Raw genomic sequence first — 25,081 nt, forward strand, 5'->3', positions numbered from 1 at the left:
CCAAATGGCCTCCACGGCTGGAGCTACACCAATCCGAAGCCAGGAACCAGGTGCTTCTTCCTGGTCTCCCGTGCGGGTGCAGGGGCCCAAGGACTTGGGCCATCCTCCACTGCTCTCCCGGACCACAGAAGAGAGCTGGACAGGAAGAGGAACAACTGGGACTAGAACCCAGTGCCCATATGCGATGCCGGCACCACAGGCCAAGGATTAACCAAGTGAGCCACGGTGCCAGCCCCGGAAAACAGTGCCTCTAACACATCTTTAATAAAAACTTGCAATAGGGTCAAGCCTTGAAAATATATCTGGGAGATTTGGATAATATTCTTAAAAGAAAACAGAAAGATCCTTTAAGATTAGAAGTGACCAATACATTTAGTACAAAAATTGTTAGAACAGGCTAGAAAATACCACTGAATTAAAAACTCAGAATCCCAAACAACCCAGTATTAAAAAAAAAAAAAAAAAAAAAAAAACCTTAGTTTTTTGGAATCAGACTATTCTAAAATTCATGCAAAATTTTTGTGTTAAGTAGAAATTCTACTTAGCCGTTCTCCAGTGAATTTCCATATTAACCAAACATTCTCAATTCCCTCCTTAAAGCACAAGTTGCAGCTCACAGCACAACCATAGCTTACTACAGTTCTCAAAGTTTAGTCTGTGCATCTCAGGGAGGTCTCAGACCTTAGAGAGGGTCCATGGCATTAAAACTATACTCGTAATAACACTCAGATGTTTGCCTTTTTCATTGTGTTAGCATTTATACTGACAGTACCAAGTAATAATGAGTAAACAAAGAAACTGGATTCTTCAGGCCAATTAACCCTTACAGTAAAAAAAAAAAGGGGGGGGGGGACGGACTGACATTGTGGTGCAACAGGTTAAGTCACTGCCTGAGAAGTGAGCATCCCATATGAGTACTGTTTTGAGTTCTGACTGCTCCACTCCCAATCCAGCTCCTTGCTAATGTGACTGAGAAAGCAGCAGACAATGATGGCCCAAGTCCTTGGGCCCTTGTCACCAACATGGTAGGCATGGATGGAGTTGCTGGCTCCAGGCATTGGCTTGGCCCAATCCCAGGCTCTTGCAGTCATTTAGATAGTGAGCCAATGGATAAAAAATCTCTCTTTCTCTCTGTAACTCTGCCTTTCAAATAAGTGAAAAATAAATCTTAAAAAAACAAAAAACTTGTTTTAGTTAAGGTCAGATGTCCTTAATGAAGCAGTAAAAAACATTAGTTACATTAAATTTCAATTCTTGAGTACATGTCTCTTTAAGAATCTACATGATAAAATGAGGAATAAGACGCTTTTGCTGCATGTTTGCCATCTGCACCATGACTGTCTTGAGGCAAAAGCACTTGGGTGACTGAGATGCAAGCTGAACTGAGTACTTTTTGTAGAACAACATGTTTTTACTTGAAAGAATGACTGACATACAGTTATTTATGTTAACATGTAACCAGTTTGCTGTTATTGCAAAATGAATATTTTCATATTGCTCAGTTTTGACTTCTAGTATGAGAAGCATCAACAGATAAAATCCACATACACAAACAAACCCCTATAAAAATCAGTTGTATTGGCCGGCGCCGTGGCTTAACAGGCTAATCCTCCGCCTTGCGGCGCCGGCACACCGGGTTCTAGTCCCGGTTGGGGCGCCGGATTCTATCCCAGTTGCCCCTCTTCCAGGCCAGCTCTCTGCTATGGCCTGGGAAGGCAGTGGAGGATGGCCCAAGTGCTTGGGCCCTGCATCCGCATGGGAGACCAGGAGGAAGCACCTGGCTCCTGGCTTCGGATCAGCGAGATGCGCCGGCCGCAGCGGCCATTGGAGGGTGAACCAACGGCAAAAAGGAAGAGCTTTCTCTCTCTCTTTCACTATCCACTCTGCCTGTCAAAAAAAAAAAAAAAAGATTAAAAAAAAAATCAGTTGTATTTACTCCTATATCCATATCCATTTGTAATAGATGTACTTGCTATGTTAATATAATTAAAAATGTAAATCAATGAAGCTTTTTTTTTTTTTTAAGTTGCTGTTTACAAGAAAACAAAGTTCCAAGAATGCTTTGGAAAGACTTAATAAAAAAAAACCACTCAACTGTTACTATATAATCAAATATGAGTGAGATAACTATAAAACACTGGCATGGGAAAGGAGCTGATGTGGATAAGCCTAAATACTGAAGGACCCTGCATTGAGATTCACTTTGCAAGTGTTCTTGAGCTTTGGATTCTTTTTTTTTTTCTTTTTCTTTTTTTTTTTTTTTTGACAGGCAGAGTGGACAATGAGAAAAGAGAGACAGGGAGAATGGTCTTCCTTTTCCGTTGGTTCACCATCCAATGGTCGTCGCAGCCAGTGCGCTGAGGCCAGCACACCACGCTGATCCGAAGCCAGGAGCCAGATGCTTCCTCTTGGTCTCCCATGCGAGTGCAGGGCCCAAGCACTTGGGCCATCCTCCACTGCCCTCCCGGGTCACAGCAGAGAGCTGGACTGGAAGAGGAGCAACCGGGACTAGAACCCGGGGTGCCGGCGCCACAGGCAGAGGATTAGCCTACTGAGCCACGGCACTGGCCGAGCTTTGTATTCATTTAAAAGATGCATCATGGGTATGACATAGGTCAGAAAAACCAGTCAGAACTTCAGTCAAAAGAACAATATGCAACAGACCATGACCCGACTTCTAAAGAATGGTAAATGAATGTGCAGTCATCACATGGCATCCACAGGGGACTGGTTCCAGGACCCCCACTCCATGAATACCAAAATCCGTAGATGTGTAAGTCCTTTATATAAAATGGAATGGCATGGAGCTGGTGCTATGGCGTAGTGGGTTAAGCCTCTGCCTGCAGTGCTCGCATACCATATGGGCACCAGTTTGTGTCCCAGCTACTCCTCTTCTGATCCAGCTCTCTGCTTCTGGCCTGGGAAACCACTGGAAGATGGTCCAAGTGCTTGTGCCCCTGCACCCACGTGGGAGACCCAGAGGAAGCTCCTGGCTCCTGGCTTCAGATGGGCGCAGCTCCAGCCATTGCGGCCATTTGCGGAGACAATCAGCAGATAGAAGAGCTTTCTCTCTGTCTCTCCCTCCCTCTGTCTGTAACTGTGGCATTTGCATTTAACCTAGCACAGCCTCTCTTATGTGCTTTAAATCATCTCTAGATTACATATAATACTTAATACAATGTAAATGCTAACAAAATAGTTGTACTATATTTTTGGGGGAATAATGATAAGGAATAAAAAAGTCTACATGTTTGGTACAGACCCAATCGTTGTTAGACCAAAAGAAAAAAAAAAAGCAAAACAGATATAACCATTGTAGACCTAAATATATAGTACATGATGAGCTGCACTTGTTTGAATCCACAGATACACAATCTGTAGATATGGAGAGCCAAGTATATATTTTCAGCTAAAAGAAAATGTTTAAAATATGCATACTTCCTTTTTTATGATTCTTCATTTGAATTGCTGTTTTCAGTTAACATAGGAGGTCACAAATGCACACTAGGAATTACATGGCTTTGTAATATAGGAAGCATCACAGCTCTCCTCTCATGTTCTACTCTAAATTCCTCAGTGGTAGAGCTACTGTTCCCCACTAACCATTCTCTCCTTAGTCTATAGTAATATAGTTTTCAAGTGGAGGCCTAGTTGCCCAAAACGAAGAGAATGTTTCCTCTCTGCCTTGCAGTTAGTTGGCCATGCAACTATATATCCTGGCCAATGGGATATGAGAAGCTGGAGCTCAATACAGTACTGACCTTAAGGACAAGGGCTAAATACCAAGGGTGGTGGAACAGAGAGGCAGAAACAGTCTGGGTGTCCTGTTACAACTGCTGAGCTGCCAGACTAGTCCTGTACTGCCTATCTTTGTCCATGAACTTCTATTTGGTTAATCCACTGTAATCCTGGGTCTTTGTTACCAACTCCATACTCCTTAAAGCATCTTTCTCTTTGCCCTCGTGTGACTCACTGCCATTTGTGGGGCCCTCTCATTGATGAATTGGTGTGATGGTTATCTTCTACCTAAACGCCACAGGGGCAAGGGAAAAATCCCAGGCCTAGGGGTCAGGGAACTAAAATTCTGGAAGCCACTGACCAGCAGAGAGCTCTGGTCTCTCCCAGTGAGGAAGCAGATACACAGAGGTGCTTTCTCTATTTGTTATACTAAATTGTTATTCACCATGAACAATCATCATGAATAGAATAGAAATGAAAACAATGAACTGAAATAGATCTGTCACAATTTTATTACTAGGCTGTGAAAACTGCAAACTGCATGATTATTTGTGACAACTAAAGAATGAGGAGCATCTGATTCTCCCTGGGATACCAGTACAGCAATTCTTTCCTTGTAACTTTTAAAAAATATATATCAACTTATAATGGTTTATTTTGGTGGGGAAGGTACCTTAGGAGAACACCTAAATTGACACAGAAAGAAACTTAAGGATAGAAAATCTGTCTCTCTGCCCTTCAATTAATTAAATAAATAAATCTATCTTAAAAACAAAGAAATTAAAACAAGTTCTAGAAAAGAAACATAAAAGCAATGGTTTAAAATGACAGAGTCTTCTGGTGTTTTTCAAGTTTTGTTAGTAATGAAATGACCATATATAAAATTATGAAAAATAATTTATAAAGGCAGAATGAACTTGAAGCCACATTACTGCTCAGTCGTCTTGGCAACACAGCTTTCCATTTGGTGATGGCAATGGCAGAAATACTCTGTCATTTATAGCCTAACAAGCACCTGGGAACTGATCTAAAGCAAACACAAACCATCTCCACTTTCAATCTTCATTAGATAGCACAGGAAATCCACAGGAACCACCTATTTACTCATCAAGGAAACTTCTAGAAGACTCAGTCTGGCTTCAGTTTTTTGTACTATTGCTAAGGCACTTATTTGTTTACGTTCTTGACTACAACCAGCTGCCAGAGGTCAGCTGCTCTCCCAGAAATTCCTAGGCACACAGTATTTATTACTGCCACATACATATATTTGCCCTAAGGTCACATCATGAAAACCATTACTAATAAGTTCACCATTTGTTTTTAAAGCGCTAAGACCAGTGCACGGACAACTTGAACAATGAATGTTCTTCTTGTTTTCTCCCATGCTTCCAATTCCTTACCTGTGCTCCCATCTACCACCCCAAGCTTCACCTTATGCCTGCACATCTCATTTCCTCAAAGAAAGCCAAAGTCCTGGTGTGCACCAAAGGCTGCTTCAGGAGCCCGCTCATTCACCACCCTAGGTCTGGTTCAGACAGCCGGCTGTGCTTGCAAGGTCTCTGACGCATGCTTCTACTACCCTGTACAACCCCTGTCAATGTATACACTTCTTCAGAAGCCTTGTGCAGCTTTAATTCGATGAAATCAAGTCTAAAAATTACTTGTTGCAGAGATTCTAACACTTCAAGGGGTAAATTAGCATATTGTTTAAACTTAAGATCATCTCTGTATAGTCAGAATTACACAAAATCCTTAAGTATATTTCAGGGTTTCTGATGATTATAGATAATAATTCCATTATTAAAGCCCTCAGATTATGAGCGCATTTGACAAGTGTTAGAAACAGCCCTTAAATAAAGGAAGCAGACAAATCTCCATATGGCAATGAAGTACTTACTTTTTCAACATATTCAAACACCAAGTACAATTTCCCCCTGCGACGAAAGGCTTCCTTCAGCTCCACAATGTTTTCCTGTTTGAGAGTGCGAAGCATTTTAAGCTCTCGTAAAGTCGTTTCCTTGACTTCTTCATTCTCTGGAATGTAAACAAAGGCGAAGAGGGTAAAATGAGAGTTCTCCAACTATTGCCCAAAGAATTTCCAGAACACTGCAAGCATCCCAGTTTCACCTTCTCGTTTCAGTACTTCTGCACAACAAGCCCAAGGATGGAACACTGAACAACCTGCTCTGCGGGGAGAGGAGCTAGAGTCAGAGACTTAGAGGAAAATGCTCCCCAGACCAGCACAACCCTGATTTTCTGCTTGTATTTTCTTACACTCCTTATTGCAAAAGTGTTTGAGGGAATCTTCAAAAAGTTCATGGAAAATGTGTATTATGCAAAAACTATGCATGGGCATGGATTTCAAACATTTTTTTTACACCAAAACAAACTTATTTCCATTTTCCTACAAACTCTTTGGAGTACTCACATGTGTATAAAAACATAGACTTACAGATAGAACGTATGACTTCACTGTCATTTTAACTCTAATACTCTATATTGGGGAAGAAGGAGATTAAAATTGTAATAAGTAAAGAGCTGTCTCAGTGTGCAGAGGAGCCGCTATGCAGCCAGCATCTACAGTGGTGGAAGGTTCCAAGGTAGGCCGGAAGCTTTGGCTTAGAAGAGTATTTTGTTCCTCAAGCTGTATGTAAGTCATCTCAGTGAGCAGAGGGCATGCGCCAGGCATTCACAAGGCAGCTTGTGGCCAAGTTGCAGGCCATTCTCTGAGTGTCTGATATCTCTCTGAACAGCAGCTGCTGCAGGTTCCTGCTGTCCTCCTGCGGCATGTCCATCTGTCCATTCCAAATGGTATAGCTGGTGTGGGGATGGAGAACTTATGCTGAACTCATACATCCTCTTCCATACCATCAACTTCACTCATGGTAACTTCCACAGACATGGAGGAAGGACAGAAGTCACATTAACTCTAAGGGATTAACTGGCAGGCAAGTAGGAAAGATAGTATTTCAGTTCAAATTAATGTCTATGATAGCTTTATAAATCCCATGTTCAAATTAATGTCTATGATAGCTCCATAAATACCATGTTGCTGAATGTGTGTATGGGGTTACAGGTTCACAATCTCTCACCTACATTTCCAAGTCCAAAAATCAATGTAAAAACAGGTATTTTTCTAGATTTGTGACAAACTCATTTAGAAACAAAAAATAAACCAACATAAGATCATTTACAGTCTTTGTTTATCTCACCTAATGTGATTATTCCTCTGTTGTACTACACAAATACTACTTGATTACAAGATGCTATATAACCTACCATATTTCCATCCTAAATTCAAGTTACAAAGCCAAAAACACATTCTGTCCCAAGGTTGTGGATCAGGGCCAGAATTCTAGCCTGTGAGTTTAAGTTCTATGACTCCCAGGTTCGGTCCTGGCTTAAGTGTGAGGAGGAAGATAATGGGGTTTAATGACAGGGCCAAGAAAGACTAATGTCCCCTCCAGGAAGAAATGTTCTCTAAGCAAGGTACACAGGAGGAAAAAAGCTGAATGGGGGTGGGAGCACAAAAGGAGAGGGGAGATTCTAAGCACAGTGCCAGGTATACTTGGATTATTTTGTATCCTAGCCCCCCTCTCCCAACTGCCACTCAGTGGAAAGAAAGCGGCTTTCATAGAAGCAGGAGCTTTGTATAGCACTAGAGTATGTATAACAAACAGGGAACACAGAATCACCACTCCACTGTGAACTGGTGAAGTATTCTCCTACTTCAGCTAGAATACTGTGGGAGAATATGCTGGAATACAAGACCCAGCAGTAAGAAAGACCAATGGCAACATAAGCTGTGAATCAGCTCAGCTCAGCTCACACCATGGGGGAGGTTAACTGGGAAGCTGGGTCATCACACAGCACATGTCAAGGGGAAAGTGCATGACAGTAGATGCCACCTGCCCACAGGGGGAATGGGTGACATGTACTTAGAGGACTTCCCAAAGTGGCTTAGGAGACTGGGAGGTAACAAAGGGCCAACTGTTCTGCAAGCTGGGCTGAATCAGAGATGTGTTTGTCCCCTGAGTATTAGAAACCTCCAGGAGGCCCCACACTAAAGGCTAGGAACACCAGAAACCTCCTAAAGCAGCTACCCCGGGACTGTTGCTCTCACAGTCCCTCTGACTACTCTCAGGCTTGGGCAGTCAAACGGAAACTCAGGATTCCAGAATGCCACGCAGATCTCAAGAAGAGGCAAATGCTCTAACAAGTAATTCAACCTGAGACAAATACATTTACTACTCAGGACCTGGTCCCTTGCCTGCCTCTCCATCCCCAACCTCACCTTATTCCTTCAGCTCCCAAACTAGCCCCAAGCTTTATTTTTCCACCTTTGGGCCTTTGCACTCATTCCTTCTGCCTAGAACAGTCTACTACCCAGATTCCTTCCAGAATAGGCTCTGGTTGGTTTTTTTTTTTTTGACAGGTAGAGATATAGATAGCGAAAGAGAGAGAAAGGTCTTCCTTCCGTTGGTTCACCCCCCAATGGCCGCTATGGCCGGCGCTGCACCGATCCGAAGCCAGGAGCCAGGTGCTTCCTCCTGGTCTCCCATGTGGGTGCAGGGGCCCAAGCACCTGGGCCATCCTCCACTGCCCTCATGGGCCACAGCAGAGAGCTGGATTGGAAAAGGAGCAACTGGGACTAGAACCCGGCGCCCATATGGGATGCCAGCATCACAGGCAGAGGATTAACCAAGTGAGCCACGGTGCCAGCCCCCTCTGTTACTTTTTAAATATCACCCTTCACGGGCCTTTCCCAGGCCACTGAAGCAAATTGGGCCCCATTCTTATTATTCCTTACCACAGCCCTCCTCACCATCATTCTTGATCTATGAGGGTACTCCAAAAAGTTTGTGGAAAATGCTTATATTTAAAAAAAAAAAAGCATGGATTTCAAAATATTTTTGCATCAAAATAAACTTACTTTTTAATTCCAACTTTCCATAAACTTTTTGAAGTGCCCTTGTATTTGTTTGCTCACTGGCTTACTATCTGTGCAGTCACTGCTGCTAAAACAAAAGCTGTAGGAGGACAGACTGAGTGCCTCTGTTCAACAATATACACCTGATCATCTAGGCCCGCAGCCAGCACAAACAGCTGATCAATACCTACTCCTCCAAGAATGCACCACGTGGAGCCACAAGGCAATCTTTGCTTATACATGGCTAGCTCTTACTCATCTCAGACATGAGGGAAGCAGCAACAGAATGACAAAACAGGCGCTTTGCCCTCTTAGTTTTGGGCACAGTACTGTCAATCTTCTCTCTTGAAAACTTTGAATAGGCTACCTATCAGGCAATAAGGCAAAGGGAATTTATCTTCCCCTATTCACCTCTGCCCCCTGGTTGTCTTTTACAACATGTGATGATATGAAAAATGGAGGATTTAGAAAACCAGTGGTACCCTCGGGGTCAAGAACACATATACACATACATATATAATCATTAACAGCATCCCTAAGCTACACTGCAGCTGTGTACACATAAATGTTGCTACAAAATCACTAAGTAAATACAGCTGATGTTTCTTCCCTAGTCAAATGATTGATGAATACTTGGTACCAGAAAAGCAACCGAAAAAAAAGGGTGCCTGGTATGAGCATCAACTTGTGGCAGTTTCACTTTGCTAATTGATAAATCCATCTCAGAACAGCTCCAGAAGGAATATGGGAGTAGATGACCAGTGAGACCTAGACCTTGGACTCAGTATTTTAAACAATTAACCATGTCACTCTGGGCAAGTTATGTAACTTCCCATTAGTAAAATGAATAAATAACCCCTCTCATTTCCTCCCAATCCTATGGCCTTTTCTGAATCTAATAATCCATTACTTCTTTTGATGAAAATTGCATTGATTATAAGCCTAAAGCCTATGGAACTTTTGTATTTTGTTCTATATATATCATTCAACTCCATACTGACTCCACTTAACAATGGTTACAGAGAGAAAATAAAATGAGCTTTCAGAAAGAAGCACACAAAACCACCAACCATTTAGAGCCCAAATAGTCTCATTTCAGCAGCCTCTTTAGAAAATGAAGTCTCTACTTAGGCTACTCACAGGTGTTAAAAAGTTACAGTAAGCACCGAGTATTAAAACTGTAATAAGTAGAGCTATTAATTTCCTAAGTGCAAGCAAAATGTGCACTCTTCATTACTTGATACATCAGATAATTTTGTTTCTCTAAGTACATTTAAGGTTCCTGGCCTGCCCTGCACTTTATGATGAAAACTGCAGCACTAAACAATTAGATGATGGGGGAAAGGAACGCATACTCCACTTCTACAGGCTTTTTTCTGCAGAGGTTCAGAAAGTAGCAAAGCACTTCAGTGAGGGGATTTTTAAAAGTCATTTAGTAGCACAGTCCACTGAAGGAGCACAAAAATCACTGTCTTCCAGCTGAAAGATTCTATGTATTCTTTACCTTGGATAGCGCCTCCAGTTTATAAATGAAGAAATCAAGTCTTAAAAGGATAAGTAACTTTTTTTTCTTTTTAAAAAATATTTATTTATTTGAAAGTCAAAGTTACACTGAGAGAGGAGAGGGAAGGAGGGAGGGAGGGAGGATGGGGGAGAGGGGGAGAGAGAGAAAGGGGGAGAGGGGGAGAGGGAGAGAGAGAGAGAGGTCCACCATCTGCTGGCTCACTCCCCAACTGGTCGTAGAGGCCGGAGCTGTGCCAATCCAAAGCCAGGAGCCAGGAGCTTCTTCCGGGTCTCCCACATGGGTGCCAGGGCCCAAGGGCTTGGGCTATCTTCTACTGCTTTCCCAAGCCATAGCAGAGAGCTGCATCAGAAGAGGAGCAGCCGGGACCAGAACCAGCGCCCATATGGGATGCTGGTGCATCAGGCCAGGGCGTCAACCTGCTGCACCACAGAGCCGGCATCAAGGATAAACAACTTTCACATTCTACCTCATAGCCTGAGTAGAACACAGGGAAAACAGCACTTTGGAGAGTGAGTCACAACCCCCAGGTTCAAGTCTAGACTCTGCTACTATTTAGCTAACTGGCCAAGCAGCACAGTATGACTGAAGAGAATAGTCTCAGTTATCCACATACCAGTTGTGCAATTTCGGGCCTTGGGTTTGTCATCTGTAAATTGGGGGAGGGATTATACTGGATAATCCTGAAAGTCTCTTCCAGCTCTAAGAGTCAGTACTTCTGGGATCAATACTGTGGTGTAGTGGGTAAAGCCACCGCCTGCAATGCCGGCATCCCATATGGGTGCTGGTTCACATCCTGGCTACTCTGCTTCCGATCCAGCTCCCTGCTAATGGCCTGGGAAAGCAGCAGAAGATGGCCCAAATGTTTGGGCCCCTGCCACCTACATGGGAGACCTGGAAAAAGCTCCTGGCTCCTAGCTTTGGCCTGGCCCAGCTCTGGCTGTCACAGTCATCTGGGGAGTGAACCAGCAGATGAAAGATCTCTCTGTGTCTCTCCCTAACTCTTTCAAATAAATAAATAAATAAATAAATAAATAAAGAGTCAGTACTTCTACGTGGTACCTGCTTACATGCATGCCAACCAACTTTGTCATCAGTCACGACTCTGAGGGGGTTCACCTGAATGCAAAAGCAACTGTGACGAAGTTATGTGCAGATACACAGATACACACACACACACACACACCATCAACAGAGGACTAAATGGAAGAGCAGAAAAGGAATGTTAAGCAAAAACAAAAACCCAACCTACTTCTAAGTTTACCAGCAAGGCAAGTAGAATTAAATCGAGAAATCCATTAAAATAAACAGAACACTATTGAAGACGACAGATCACAGGAGCCAAAGAAATGCAAAGATAAGTGATGAAAAGAAGAAAAAAAATCTAAAGATACATAGAAACTCTATTATAACACTATTTTTAAAGGACTGTGGGCTTAGAAAAGAAATCCAGGAATAGCTGTAACCTACTTTATGAAATCACAAACCTGCCATGTTTGTATAGCCAAAGAGACTCCCCCAAATGGACCTTTAAACAGCTATACTAAAAAAGCCAATTCATCCTTATACAAAACCATGGGGGTACCATGTTTGAGTCTGGCTGTCCTGATTGAAGGAGGAACATCAACAGCAGGACAATTAATGTGGCCAGAGAGGCTTGAAGGCTGTGCTGCTGTTATATAAGCCAACAAAGAAGAGGCCCCTTCAATCTTCAGAGATGAGGGACAAGTAAAAGCACAATGGAAACTCAATAAATCCTAGAAGAATTCCTGAAGTCTGAGATCTGTTTTGGACATAAAAAGGAAGCACGGTGAAATCATGACTGGCCAGAATCCTCGTTTAATCAAGGGTTGGAAGTTTTCTTTTAAGGCTTCTCTTACAGAGAAATCAGACTCAACTTTAAGGACTCAATATTATGAACTCTTGTGTTGTACAAAATAGGAGACCAGAGGACTTCGGATCCAGAAATCAGTCTAGAGCTTTCTAGTGTCTGGGAAAAAACAAGAATGAAGCAATTTGGAGGAAAGCAGAGATGATCAATTAAACATTTTCTAATAATTAAGAGCAAGTATGTTCATTCCAACAGAAAAATATTTATAGAAAATATAAGCAACAGCAGACAGGAAATGCAAGCAATTTTCATATAAAAACAGAGACACAACCTAAATTCCATCTTACACTGGACTGCTGCACAGCTGTGACAAGTGGGGAGGAACTCTCCTCATTTCACCATCTGTACATTCAAGGAGAGACTGAAAAGTCCAAAGATACAAAAGGAAGATCCAAATGTATATCAAACAAATTCTAGATCACAGGCTCTCTTAAAGTAAAAGTTGAACAAATTATATTTTTAATTCTTGCTCGTCTAAAGCTGTCTAGTCTAAATCAGTGATCTCGTATTATTTAATAAACTGAACACGGGTGTGGGGTATGGGGGCGGGGAGGTAGGCATTTGCCATAGCAGTTAAGATGCTACTTGGGACAACCGCATCCTGGATCAGAATGCCTGCAGTTGAGTACCAACTCAGCTCCTGATTCCAGCTTCATGCTGATGCACACCCTAGGAGTTAGCAGCAGATGGCTCAAGAACTCCCTGCCACCTACCTGGAAGACTGGGATTGAGCTCCAGGCTCCTGGCTTTGGCCTGGTCCAGTCCTGGCTATTGTGGGCATTTAGAGAGTGAACCAGTAGATAGGAGATTGATCTCTCTCTCTGTCTCTCTCTTTTCACCTTTCAAAAAATACTAAACATTTTCTAAAATTTGAAGACAGGGTCCAGGATTGTGGTACAGTGAATTAAACCTCTGCCTGCAATACCAGCATTCCACATGAGCACTGGTTTGAATCCCACCTGCTCCATTTCCAATACAGCTCCCTGCTAATGTGCCTGGGAAAACAGTGTAAGATGGCCCAAGAACTTGGACCCCTGCTATCCACGTGGAGACCTGGATGGAGTTCCACACTCCTGGAATTAGCCTGGTCCAGTCCTGGCCATTGTGGCCATTTGGGGAGTGAACCAGTAGATGGAAAATTGATCTCTCTCTCTCTTTCTGTGTGTGTGTGTCTCCACCTGTCTCTGTAACTCTGCCTCTAAAATAAAAAACCAACAGTTTGAAAAAAATTGAAGACACCACTCATTTATACACATATGCATGTGAATGATTCAATGGTGACAGATTATCATCGAAACATCAAATTTCAAATTTCACTGTACAAGATTGCAGTTACAGGAAGAGTAAGAGAAGTAGGCTAAGTTTATAATTATATGTAGTCTTAAAAATGTTAACTAATCTCTAGTATCTCTATAGTCTATAGTCATTTTTTCTCTCCAGAAAATCCAAATAATAAGCAGAATTAATTCAATGAAGATTTCTGATGGGTTATATATTAACTAGTCAACATTTCTCTTTGGAAGCCTACATTAACAGACATAATACCGGCCCAGTGCTGTGACATAGCGGGTAAAGCCACCGCCTGCAGTGCCAGCATCCCATATGGGTGCTGGTTCAAGTCCCGGCTGCTCCATTTCCGATCTAGCTCTCTGCTATGGCCTGGGAAAGCAGTAGAAGATGGCCCAAGTCCTTGGGCCCCTGCACCCACGTGGGAAGACCCAGAGGAAGCTCCTGCCTTCCAGCTTCGGATCAGTGCAGCTCCAGCCATTGCAGCCAACTGGGGAGTGAACCAGCAGATGGAAGTCCTCCCTCTCTCTCTCTCTCTCTCTGCCTCTCCTTCTTTCTCTGTGTAACTCTGACTTACAGATAAATAAATAAATCTTAAAAAAAAAAAAAAAACCAGACACAATACCATCATTCAGGGTAACATTAAGAATTATCTGAGGGGCAGGCATTGTGGCACAGAAGTTAGGCTGTTGCTTAGGATGCCTGCATCCCTTATCAGAGTGCTTAGATTATGTCCTGTCTCCACTTTCCACCCAGCTTCCTGATAATGCACACACTGGGAGGCAGCAGGTGATGGCCCAGGTACTTGGGACTAACATTCCTGCTACCCACCTGGGAGACCCAGATAGAATTCCTGGCTCCTGGCTTTGGCCTGGCCCATACTTAGCTGGCAAACATCTGGGGAATTAACTTTTCTCTCCCTCCCCACCCCCTTCTCTTTATGTAACTCTGACTTTCAAATAAATAAATAAACATTTAAAAAATAATTCATTATCTGATACTTCAAATTTACAATGAAGCATCACAAGCAGAAGTCATCAGAACAGGAAAAAAAGTTAACTAAGTAAGCTCAGATAAAAATCTGTCATGCTTCCTTTTAACAGCAGGTTTTTTTTGTTGTTGTTGAAAGATTTATTTATTTATTTATTTGAAAGTCAGAGTTACAAAGAGAAGGGGGGAGGGAGAGGGAGAGGGAGAGGGAGAGGGAGAGGGAGAGGCAGAGGCAGAGGCAGAGGCAGCGGGAGAGGGAGAGGGAGAGGGAGAGGGAGAGGGAGAGGGAGAGGGAGAGGGAGAGGGAGAGGGAGAGGGAGAGGGAGAGGGTGAGAAAGATATTGATCCTCCATCCATTGGTTCACTTCCCAAATGGCTGCAATAGCCAGGACTGGGTCAGGCCAAAGCCAGAAGCTTCTTCACAGTCTCCTACATGGGTGGCAGGGGCCCAACACTTGGGCCATCTGCTGCTGCTTTTCCAGGCATGTTAGCAGGAAGCTGGATCGAAAATGGAGCAGCTGGGACACAAACTGGTACACACATGGGACGCCAGCATCGCAGGCGGCAGCTTTTCCCACGCCACACCAGCCCCTAACAGTTTTTATCCCCAGCAGGAAGAATCATAGGTAAATACCCTGACAAATGATATGATAGTCATATTAGCTAACAATCTAAGGAAAAAAAAAACCTGGAAAAGATGAAGCCAGAAAGATAAGAATATTAAAAATGAGAAGAAGAAAACTGATGAAGAATTTTGTGTATTTTTGAATTAACTCTCTTTTTAGTGTGGAAGTCATTCACTGACCTACAATTTTAGTATAAAAATTTAGTAAAGATTTTAGTATAAAAATTGCTCTTCTTCGCAAAGAGATTAACACTTGATTCTTTCATGTAAGAAATAAGTTTCTATTATAACATAAATTGTGTTATCTGTAAACTTATTTTCATAATTTAAGTTTCATTTTTCCAACTTAAAGTACCAATATAATCTTTTATTTATTATGAAATTTTGGTTCTCATTTTAAATAGTGATCTATTATCCTGGGATGATAATAAAGAACTCTTGAACTAAAATTGTGGCCTACCTTAAAATAGAGTTTCAAAAACATTTCATATAAATTTGTGGAAACATATGAATTTAACAAAAAAGTTTGAAATTACCCTAATCTTTAAAGCTACCAGGAGGGCCGGCACCATGGCTCACTTCCACCTGTGGTGCCAGCACCTTGGGTTCTAGGCCCGCTTGGGGTGCTGGATTCTGTCCCGGTTGCTCCTCTTCCAGTCTGGCTCTCTGTTGCGGCCCAGGAAGGCAGTAGAGGATGGCCCACGTCCTTGGGCCCTGCACCCACACGGGAGACCAGGAGGAAGCACTTGGCTCCCGGCTTTGGATCTGTGCAGCACACCGGCCGTAGCAGCCATTTTGGGGGTGAACCAATGGAAAAGGAAGACCTTTCTCTCTCTCTCTCTCTCTCTCACTGTCTAACTCTGCCTGTCCAAAAAATAAAGAAAGCAAGCAAGCAAGCAAGCAAGCTACCAGGAGTTAATATATACCCTCACAAATTATTCCTTGATATCATCAGTGATAAAACACTTGATTAGCTTGAACTTGGGTCAGATCAAATACAGTTTGTACTTCAGTTTAATAATGTTTTTACAGGATTATTTTATCATCACAGAGATTTTTATGGAATGGATTTAGAATAATCACTATCATATCAAAAGAACATTTTTAGAGTAAAAAAGATTAAAGAGAGCTATATAACAATTAAGGCAATATCATCATGACACTCTGTTAAAACTTTTTATTTATCTGAGAATCAGAGATACAGAAAGACAGATAGACAGCTCCTATCTGCTGGTTCACTCCCCAGATGTCCACAATGACTGGGGCTGGAGCTGCGAGCTGGGAACTCAATCTGTATCTCCCACGTAGGTGGCAGGAACCCAACCACTTCACCACTGCTGCTTCCCAGGGACGGGAAGCTAAAGTCAGGAGCTGCAGCTAAAATTGAACCCAGGTACTCCGATGTGGGACATGGGCTTCTTAACTGTTATCTTAAGCATTAGGCTAAATATTGACTATTTTTATTATTATCATTGGTCTGACTGAAAACTGAGATAATAAATCGATTCAGAATTAAATGGTTTACATAGCGGTTGAATGAACATGTTCACCTGTATGAGACTATGTATACTTCATACTCCAAAAGGGTTGTTCACAACACATGTACCCTTTCTTTCTATTAAGCAAGATCTATTTACTCTGGCAAGAGGAGAAGCGTAGAGATAAAGAACAGAGCACTAGCTCATGCAGGGAAAACTGGAAACAGTAGGAAAGTGGGCCTATAACATGACTAGAACTACAAAGTGTAGGCATACTTGGCTATGTCTGCAGATTCTATCACAGAAGGGTTCTGGCATATGCAGGCATTAATAGGCGTACAGTAGTGCACTGGTGTACAGTGGGTGATCAAGGACAGTGAGCAATAATGGCTTGGCAGAGATGACTGCAGAGCAGATTAATGTTTTGTCAGCTCAGTGAATTATCATTTCCATGTTTGGACTACTCAGCCCCTCCCAGATGCCACAGCTACAAACAACCTCCCCTCAAAATGATATGAGTTCCATATTTGCGTTCAGTTACCGTTCTCTATTCTGATCATTATTGAGTTATAGGTCTTAATTCTACAAATAGGTCAAAAGTTTCTTGAACCTTCTTCATAGCTCTTACAGCACCTGGCTTAGGGCTCACTGAAATTCAATGAACACATTACTGACCACCACTCTGACACAGGTCAAAAATACCATGTACCTGAAGCAAACAATTGGTATGCACAGACTATAGATAATAAAGAATATGGCAGTTTTTTTTTTTTTAAAGCAATGGCATACATGGCCTAGATTGCACTCCTTTTTATAACTTTAATCGCAACTATTATTTCTGTTGATAACTGATGCTTGCTGGTGTGCCCTACAAGATGAATGCACAGCCAGAAATCTTTACATGCATTCGAAGGTGGTACTTTGATCTATTGTAGCAACCACTTTTTTAAGGAGATCATCATTGTCTCTTGGCTACCTGTCTTTGGTCCAAAGTCACTGCTCAAACAGCTCATTTCCAATGCTCTCACAGTGGGTTGGCCTGGGCCTACTGCTTGTTGTTAGATCTCATATACCATTTGAAGAATGTACCCCCCCACCCCCACCCCAGAACAAGCTAAGAGCTGTTTTTATTGCCTTTCATTAAGGCCGAGCACACAATGGCTGCTAATACTACTGAGCCTACCTACCCCGTGACTTTTTTGTTAGCCAGATCTTTGTGTTACTTTATGTGTGCTAAGTATCTGAGGTCAGGGCAATGAAACTGATCTTAAATTTAGAAGCCGGTATCTTAGAATTCTTAGAAAATGTGTGCTGAAGAAGGTAGGTTATCACTGCTATTTTCATGCTTCTGATTAAACCTGAAGGCTGAAGCTATGCTGGTACCTCTTGCTCCTGCACCACTGTTTTTCTTTCGTTTTTGTTTTGTTTTGTTTTTTAAAGATTTATTTATTTATTTATTTGAAAGAGTTACACAGAGAGAGGAGAGGCAGAGAGAGGTCTTCCATCCGATGGTTCACCCCCCAATTGGCTATGTCACAGTGCTGGCACCTTCAGTGGCTCATTTTTTAAATCCATCCAAAGATAGCCAAGTAGAGAAACTAATTGTGAAATTTTGCATGGCCTGTATGAGTTGTAGGCAGCATTTTTTCCAAACATTTTTGGACAGAGACCCATAGTAGAAATGTTATGTCCTAACCCAGTGTCCACACACATACCATACAGTATGTAATTGAAGCAAAAGTGTGTCAAAAACTACTTTATTGCAGTAGTGGAAGGTACTAAATTTCTATTCTCTCCTATTCATATAAATGCCTCTTATGGCATCAAATATGCATTACAGCCTGGTATTTGAAAAACATTGGTGGGGCCGGTGCTGTGGCTCACCGGGTTAACACCCTGGCCTGAAGTGCCGGCATCCCAAATGGGAGCCGATTCTAGTCCCGGCTACTCCTCTTCCAATACAGCTCTCTGCTATGGCCTGGGATATCAGTAGAAGATGGAACAAGCCCTTGGGCCCCTCTACCTGCGTGGGAGACCCAGAAGAAGCTCCTGACTCCTGGCTTCAAATTGGCCCAGCTCTGGCCATTAAGGCCATCTGGGGAGGGAACCAGCAGATGAAAGATCTCTCTCTGCCTCTGCCTCTCTGTAACTCTGCCTTTCAAACAAATAAACCGTTTTTTAAAAATATGAACCACTGAAAAGCTTAATTTTAAGCTTTCTTGACCAGCATAAGGTAATTTTAATAGTACATTTAAAGTGGCCTTGGTGTATGTGTGACCAAGGCCTCCAAGTATGATATTTCTTCTTGAAAAGCTTTCATTCTCCCAATGAGTTATTCAGAATATAAAATCATTCCCTCAATACTGACTACCACTTATCCTTGTATTTCTGACTGTTCCTGGAAGTTGGCAATCACAGTAACCAATACTGAACCTTTCACACAACACTCTTGCATGAACCACAGAAGTATTTACTTCAAATCACTTTTCTTTTTTCATCTGACTTATATTTAGAAACAGCACAAGTAACAGGTTTTCTACACAGCCTTTGGGAGCAAGATTTCCAATACTGATTATACCTTAACATACAAGATGCGTTTTTTTAATATCAAGAAATTTGAAAAGATTCACACAGAAGAAACATTTCTTGGTTGCAAAGCAAAGCATGACAATAAATACAGATTATTCAATTTCTTAAGACTGTGACTTTGCAGTCTCAGAAACAGCCTAATCATGTAGATCCCACCTTTATCACAATTTACAAAAACTTAATAAAGAAGGAGAAAGTATATATATATATACCTTCACTGTCCTTGAATTTCTTAATTGCCACAATTTCATGTGTTTCCTGCAAAGGAAAAGAAACAGAAGGAAAGTCATTCTCTAATGTTTTTCTAAGTGGGGATCCCAATTGCCTGGGAGGTATATTCTAAGACAAACTAGTAAGAACCTAGAATACAAATAAAAGATCAACCTCCTCCCCAGCCTCTCATTTCTTGTTCAAAAATTCGTTTTCTTACCATCCTGCAGACATTGTTAAGGAAGGAAAAGGGAAGAGGGTGGAGGCAAAATGTAGAGATTACAATAGAGTATGCATGACACACATGTTCATTGGGCTTCGAAGACGAAGAAAGGGCTTCTGTAAGACTTTGCTGCTGGTGGCAGAATATCTTTGCCAGCTTCACTTGTCTTTTCCTAACGAACATTACCTAGTAGTTCACCCTACTGATGTTCATGGTTATTGCCAAATCCAAAGTGAGATAAACATTCTGTCACCAATAATCTCCTTCCTCCTGCCTTTATCTCATCTGAATTAACAAAAATAGTTCGGGAGCAGAATTCTACTTTAAACAAGAATGACATTTTTTTTTCTTTTCTTGGTTGAGAGAAGCAAATAAGGGCAGGAAAGGAAGTGGAAATGCTACAAATTACATATTACTAGGCTGAATAAGTTATATCTAGTACTGCTCTATAAAATGAATAAAAATGTTTTGGGAGTAAGTAATTAGTATAGCATCTTCAAAGCTAAGACGTCACATAGAAAGCTTCTGAATGACTCAGGCCTGCTTTTTTTTTACTCTAAGTAGGTATACTTTCAGACCCAATCTTTAAATAAAACATTGTCCCTGCATCAAAACAGACTTTAAAACTGCACACAACACCAGCCAGTAACCAACAAGGTATATATCATTAACTTATTTAGAGCATGAGCTCTTCTCCCAAGCCCTTTCAAAAGCAAAGGGAATCATGGAAGGAAGGGGGCATGAAAGGGAGGGAGGTGGAGGAGCAAGGAGGGGACGAGAGACACCATTCAATCATTGTGTGTGTGTGTTTGTGTGTGTGTTGAAGATTTACTTATTTATTTGAAAGGCAGGTACAGAGCAGGAGAGGCAGAAGCAGAGGCAAAGAGAGGAAGGGAGGGTGGGAGGGAGAGAATGGGAGGGAGGGGAGGAGGAGGGGGAGAGGGAGGGAGAGAAAGAATGGCTTCCATCCACTGGTTCACTCCCCAAATAGCCACAATGGCCAGGGCTGGGCCACACCAAAGCCAGGAGCCAGGAGCTTCTTCCAGGTCTCCCCTGTGGGTGCAGGGGGCCAAGGACTTCAGCCATCTTCCACTGCTCTCCTAGGCCACCAGCAGGGAGCTGGATCAGAAGCAGAGCAGCTGGGACTAGCTCCAGTGCCCATATGGAATGCCAGCGCCGCAGGCAACAGGTTAACCCACTAAGCCACAGCACTGGCCCCTGAATCATTTGGATTTAAGACAAAATGATGCCTATGTATGTAAATCAAACCATTTCTGGTTCTCCTCTGCCTGTTGACAAAAGATCAGCTTTCATATCTGTTACCATTATTTTTATTGTACATTTTTGTGGGGCATGGTGTGATATTTCATTACATGAATACAATGTGTAATGATCAAACAGGGTACTTGGCATTTCCATTTTCTTCAAACTTTTTTTTATAAGTTTTTGATTAGCATGTGATAATGGTACATGCCTCTAGGGTGCCACGTGGCACTCTAAAACAAGTATACAACGAGGAGGAACAGACAGAATTACAGGATACAGAAAACGTTTGGGCTACAACTCATTTGTACATTTGTGGATCTGCTGATTGAAAGACATTCAGGGGCCGGAGCCGTGGCTCAACAGGCTAATCCTCCACCTTGTGGCACCGGCACACCAGGTTCTAGTCCCAGTCGGGGCACCAGATTCTGTCCCGGTTGCCCCTCTTCCAGGCCAGCTCTCTGCTATGGCCCGGGAGTGCAGTGGAGGATGGCCCAAGTGCTTGGGCCCTGCACCCCATGGGAGACCAGGAGAAGCACCTGGCTCCTGCCTTCGGATCAGCGCAGCGTGCCGGCTGCAGTGGCCATTGGAGGGTGAACCAATGGCAAAAGGAAGGCCTTTCTCTCTGTCTCTCTCTCTCTCACTGTCCACTCTGCCTGTCAAAAAAAAAAAAAAAGAAAGACATTCAGTCTTCCAGGTACTTTCTGATGTAACTACTTTATTACTGAAAAGGAGTAACTGTTGACTCCAAGTAACTTGGGACATTATCAGCTATAATATTAGCACACAGATAGTACCTACAGAATAACTGCAAGAACTAACTACGACAAATCTCTTGCTTTGCTCACAGCACAAAGGAGGGGGGAGTATGATGTGCTTCAGGGAATAGAGTCTCTTTCCTCATCGCTCTCTCAATATGGTTTCTGTATAATATTAACTTAAAGAATGATGCCAAATAAATGAAATTTTCTACATAAAATTTATTTGATGTTGAGTAGAAAACACATTCAATTAAGGGCAGAATATGCTAGAAGAATTTAACATTTCACTTGTACTTAAATCGCTAATAAAAATAATATAACTACAGAAAATATAAAAAGAACATAAAGGGTATAGAGACTATAAAGAAGACATCAAAATATTACTCTAATTCTTGCTAACATTTTGGTATATTTTTTCCAATAAATTGTTCTCAATTCAGAATAGTAATACGAGTGTCTTTTATTCAAAATGGTTAGAATCAGAAGTGTTTCAGATTTTAGAGTCTTCTGGATTTTGAAACATTTAAATGGCCTTTACTATTTGAGCATCCCCAATCTCAAAATTCCAAAATTCAGAATCCTCTCAAATTGAAACAATTTGAACCTGCCATTGAAGTTGAAAAACTTTCAGATTTCAGGATTACAAATGCTCAACCTGTTTTATATCTTGTTGTATGTTGCTTTTATTTCACTTGATATTTCATAAGCAGTATTTAGAATGTTTAGTTAATTAATCAGAAAAGCAGAGCGAGCAAGAGCGAGAGATCTTCTACCTGCTTTTTCACTCCCCAGATGCCTACAAAAGCCAGGGCTGAGCCCAGCTGACACCAGGAGCCAGGAACTACATCCGGGTCTTCCATGTGGATGGCAGGAACTCAAGTACTTAAGCTATCAGCTGTTGCCTCCCAGCATGTACATTAGCGGGAAACTGGCTCTGAATTGAAGCCGGGACTCATACGGGATGCAGGGGTCCCAAGCAGGGGTTTAACCCACTTAACAACATTCACTCTCATTTAATAATTTTTTTAATTATTATTTTTTTTTATTTATTTGACAGAGTTAGACAGTGAGAGAGAGAGACAGAAAGAAAGGTCTTCCTTCCATTGGTTCACTCCCCTAATGGCTGCTCTGGCCAGAGCTGCGCCGATCCGAAGGCAGGAGCCAGGTGCTTCTCCTGGTCTCCCATGCGGGTGCAGGGCCCAAGCACTTGGGCCATCCTCCACTGCCTTCCCGGACCACAGCAGAGAGCTGGACTGGAAGAGGAGCAACCGGGACTAGAACCCGGTGTCCATATGGGATGCCGGTGCCACAGGTGGAGGATTAACCAAGTGAGCCATGGCGACGGCCCCTCATTAAATAATTTTTAAAACCACAATTTAAAAATGATTTTAAATTATTAAGTGTATGTATTTATGGGGTACAGTATAACAACTTAGTATCCATATATATAATATCAGGTTAATTGGCATTTCCAAAATATTTGCATTTCTAAAAACATTTTAAAAATTGTTTTAAATTTTTAAATTTAAATGGAAGAGAGATCTTCCATCCACTGATTGACTCCCCAAATACCAGCGACAGCCAGGGCTGAACCACACTGGAGCCAGGAGTTCCATCCAGGTCTTCCACAGGGTTAGCAGGGAGTTATGTACTTGAGCTATCATCCACTGGCTTCCTAGGGTGCACATTAGCAGGAAGATGGATCAGAAGTAGAGCTAGGACTCAAACCCAACATTCCGATATGGGATGGCAAGTATCCCACACAACACGTTAAATACCATAAAAAATGCCCAACCCTAATTGGGACATATTTATAGGGTATAGTATGATATTTCAGTAAGAATATATAATGTATATGGATCAAATTGGGGTAATCAACATTTCCATCTCCTTATCATCACTTCATTGTTTGGATCTTTGAGTTCCTCTTATATATTTACTTATTAAAAATTGATAGGTAGGGGCCGGCGCCACGGCTCAATAGGCTAATCCTCCACCTGTGGCGCCGGCACACAGGGTTCTAGTCCCGGTCGCTCCTCTTCCAGTCCAGCTCTCTGCTATGGCCAGGGAGTGCAGTGGAGGATGGCCCAAGTCCTTGGGCCCTGCACCCTCATGGGAGACCAGGAGAAGCACCTGGCTCCTGGCTTTGGGTCAGCGCGGTGCGCCGGCCGCAGCACGCCGCTGCAGCAGCCATTGAGGGGTGAACCAATGGAAAAGGAAGACCTTTCTCTCTGTCTCTCTCACTGTCCACTCTGCCTGTCAAAAAAAAAAAAAAAAAAGATAGGTAGGGCTGGTTGTGATGTAGTCGGGTTGGGCCGCAGCTGCCTGTGACACTCGCATCCCATACTGGTGCCAATTGGTATCCCAGCTGCTCCACTTCTGATCCAGTTCCCTGCTAATGGCCTGAGAAAGCAGTAGAAGATGGCCCAAGTACTTGGGCCCCTGCTACCCATGTGAGACTCAGATGAAGCTCCTGGCTCCTGGCTTCAGTCTGGCCCAGCCCCAGCCACTGTAGCTATTTGGGGAGTGAAGCAGTAGATGGAAGATCCATCGATCTTCCCTCCTACATCCCCCCCGCCCAACTCTGACTTTCAAAGAAATAAATAAAATCTTTTAAAAAATCGATAGGTCACTATGAGCTATAGCCACTCCATTGTGCTGTAGAACTTATTTCTTTTAGCTGTGTTTTGGTACCCATTATCCAACCTTTCCCTATTCCTTCCTCATTCCCATCTTTCCCAGCCTCTAATAACCACTATTCCACATTCAGGTTGACTGTTTTTCTAGCTTCCATGTAAGACAGAACATGTGGTATTTGTCTTTCTGTGTCTGGCTTTATTCACTTAATATAATGTCCTCCAGTTCCATCCATCTTGCTGCAAATGATAGGATTTCATTCATTTCAATGGCTGAATAATATTCTAATGTGTTTATATATCACATTCTCCTTATTTATTTATCCATTGATAGACTTCTAGATCGATTCCATATCTAATCCAAGCTGATTTAATTTACTTTGGATATATATATATATATATATATATATACACATACATACACACACCAGTAGTGGGATAGCTGGATCATATGGTAGATCTATTTTTAGATTTTTCAGAAACTTCCATACTGTTCTCTGTAACAGCTGCACTAATTTATATTCCCAACAGCATATAAAAGTTCCCTTTTCTTCACATCCTCTCCAGTATTTTTTTTTTACCTTTTTGACTATAGCCATGCTAACTGGGGTGAGAGATTATCTCATGCTGGATTTGATTTGCATTTTCCTGATAGATCTTGTTGGAACATGCTATAACAAATCAGTATGAGTTCATTTTGGTGAAAAAAAAAATCAAAATCTATGCATAGCTTTTACATAGTAAGCATTTTCATAAACTTTTTGAAGACCTTTCTTATATATGGATTTCAAATTTTTCCTGCACTTGAAATTAAATTTTCATAATTGCATAATTTTTTCACATCTGCATCATGAGTGCATAGAACGGAAGGCACACAGTAGGTGTTCAATAAACATTTAATAAGTAAGCATTTATTGACTAAATTATTCAAAACTCCT

At 42.1% G+C, this 25,081-nt stretch overlaps 1 protein-coding gene across 3 annotated transcripts in view; it reads right to left on the reverse strand.

The window, feature by feature from the left end:
• The window catches only part of CDKL5 (cyclin dependent kinase like 5), a 196,434-nt gene that overhangs the window by 53,697 nt on the left and 117,656 nt on the right, over positions 1-25,081 (reverse strand). For 2 of the 3 annotated variants that reach the window (XM_062183358.1, XM_062183357.1), the window contains exons 4-5: positions 19,263-19,308; positions 5,636-5,772 (exon numbers count right to left, since the gene is read on the reverse strand). In XM_062183358.1, coding sequence (XP_062039342.1) covers positions 5,636-5,772; positions 19,263-19,308 — 183 coding nt within the window. The remainder of the gene's footprint in view (positions 1-5,635; positions 5,773-19,262; positions 19,309-25,081) is intronic. The other variant, XM_062183359.1, reaches the window with a different exon arrangement.

The sequence above is a fragment of the Lepus europaeus genome, chromosome X (assembly GCF_033115175.1).
Source record: "Lepus europaeus isolate LE1 chromosome X, mLepTim1.pri, whole genome shotgun sequence".
NCBI classification, from domain to species: domain Eukaryota; kingdom Metazoa; phylum Chordata; class Mammalia; order Lagomorpha; family Leporidae; genus Lepus; species Lepus europaeus.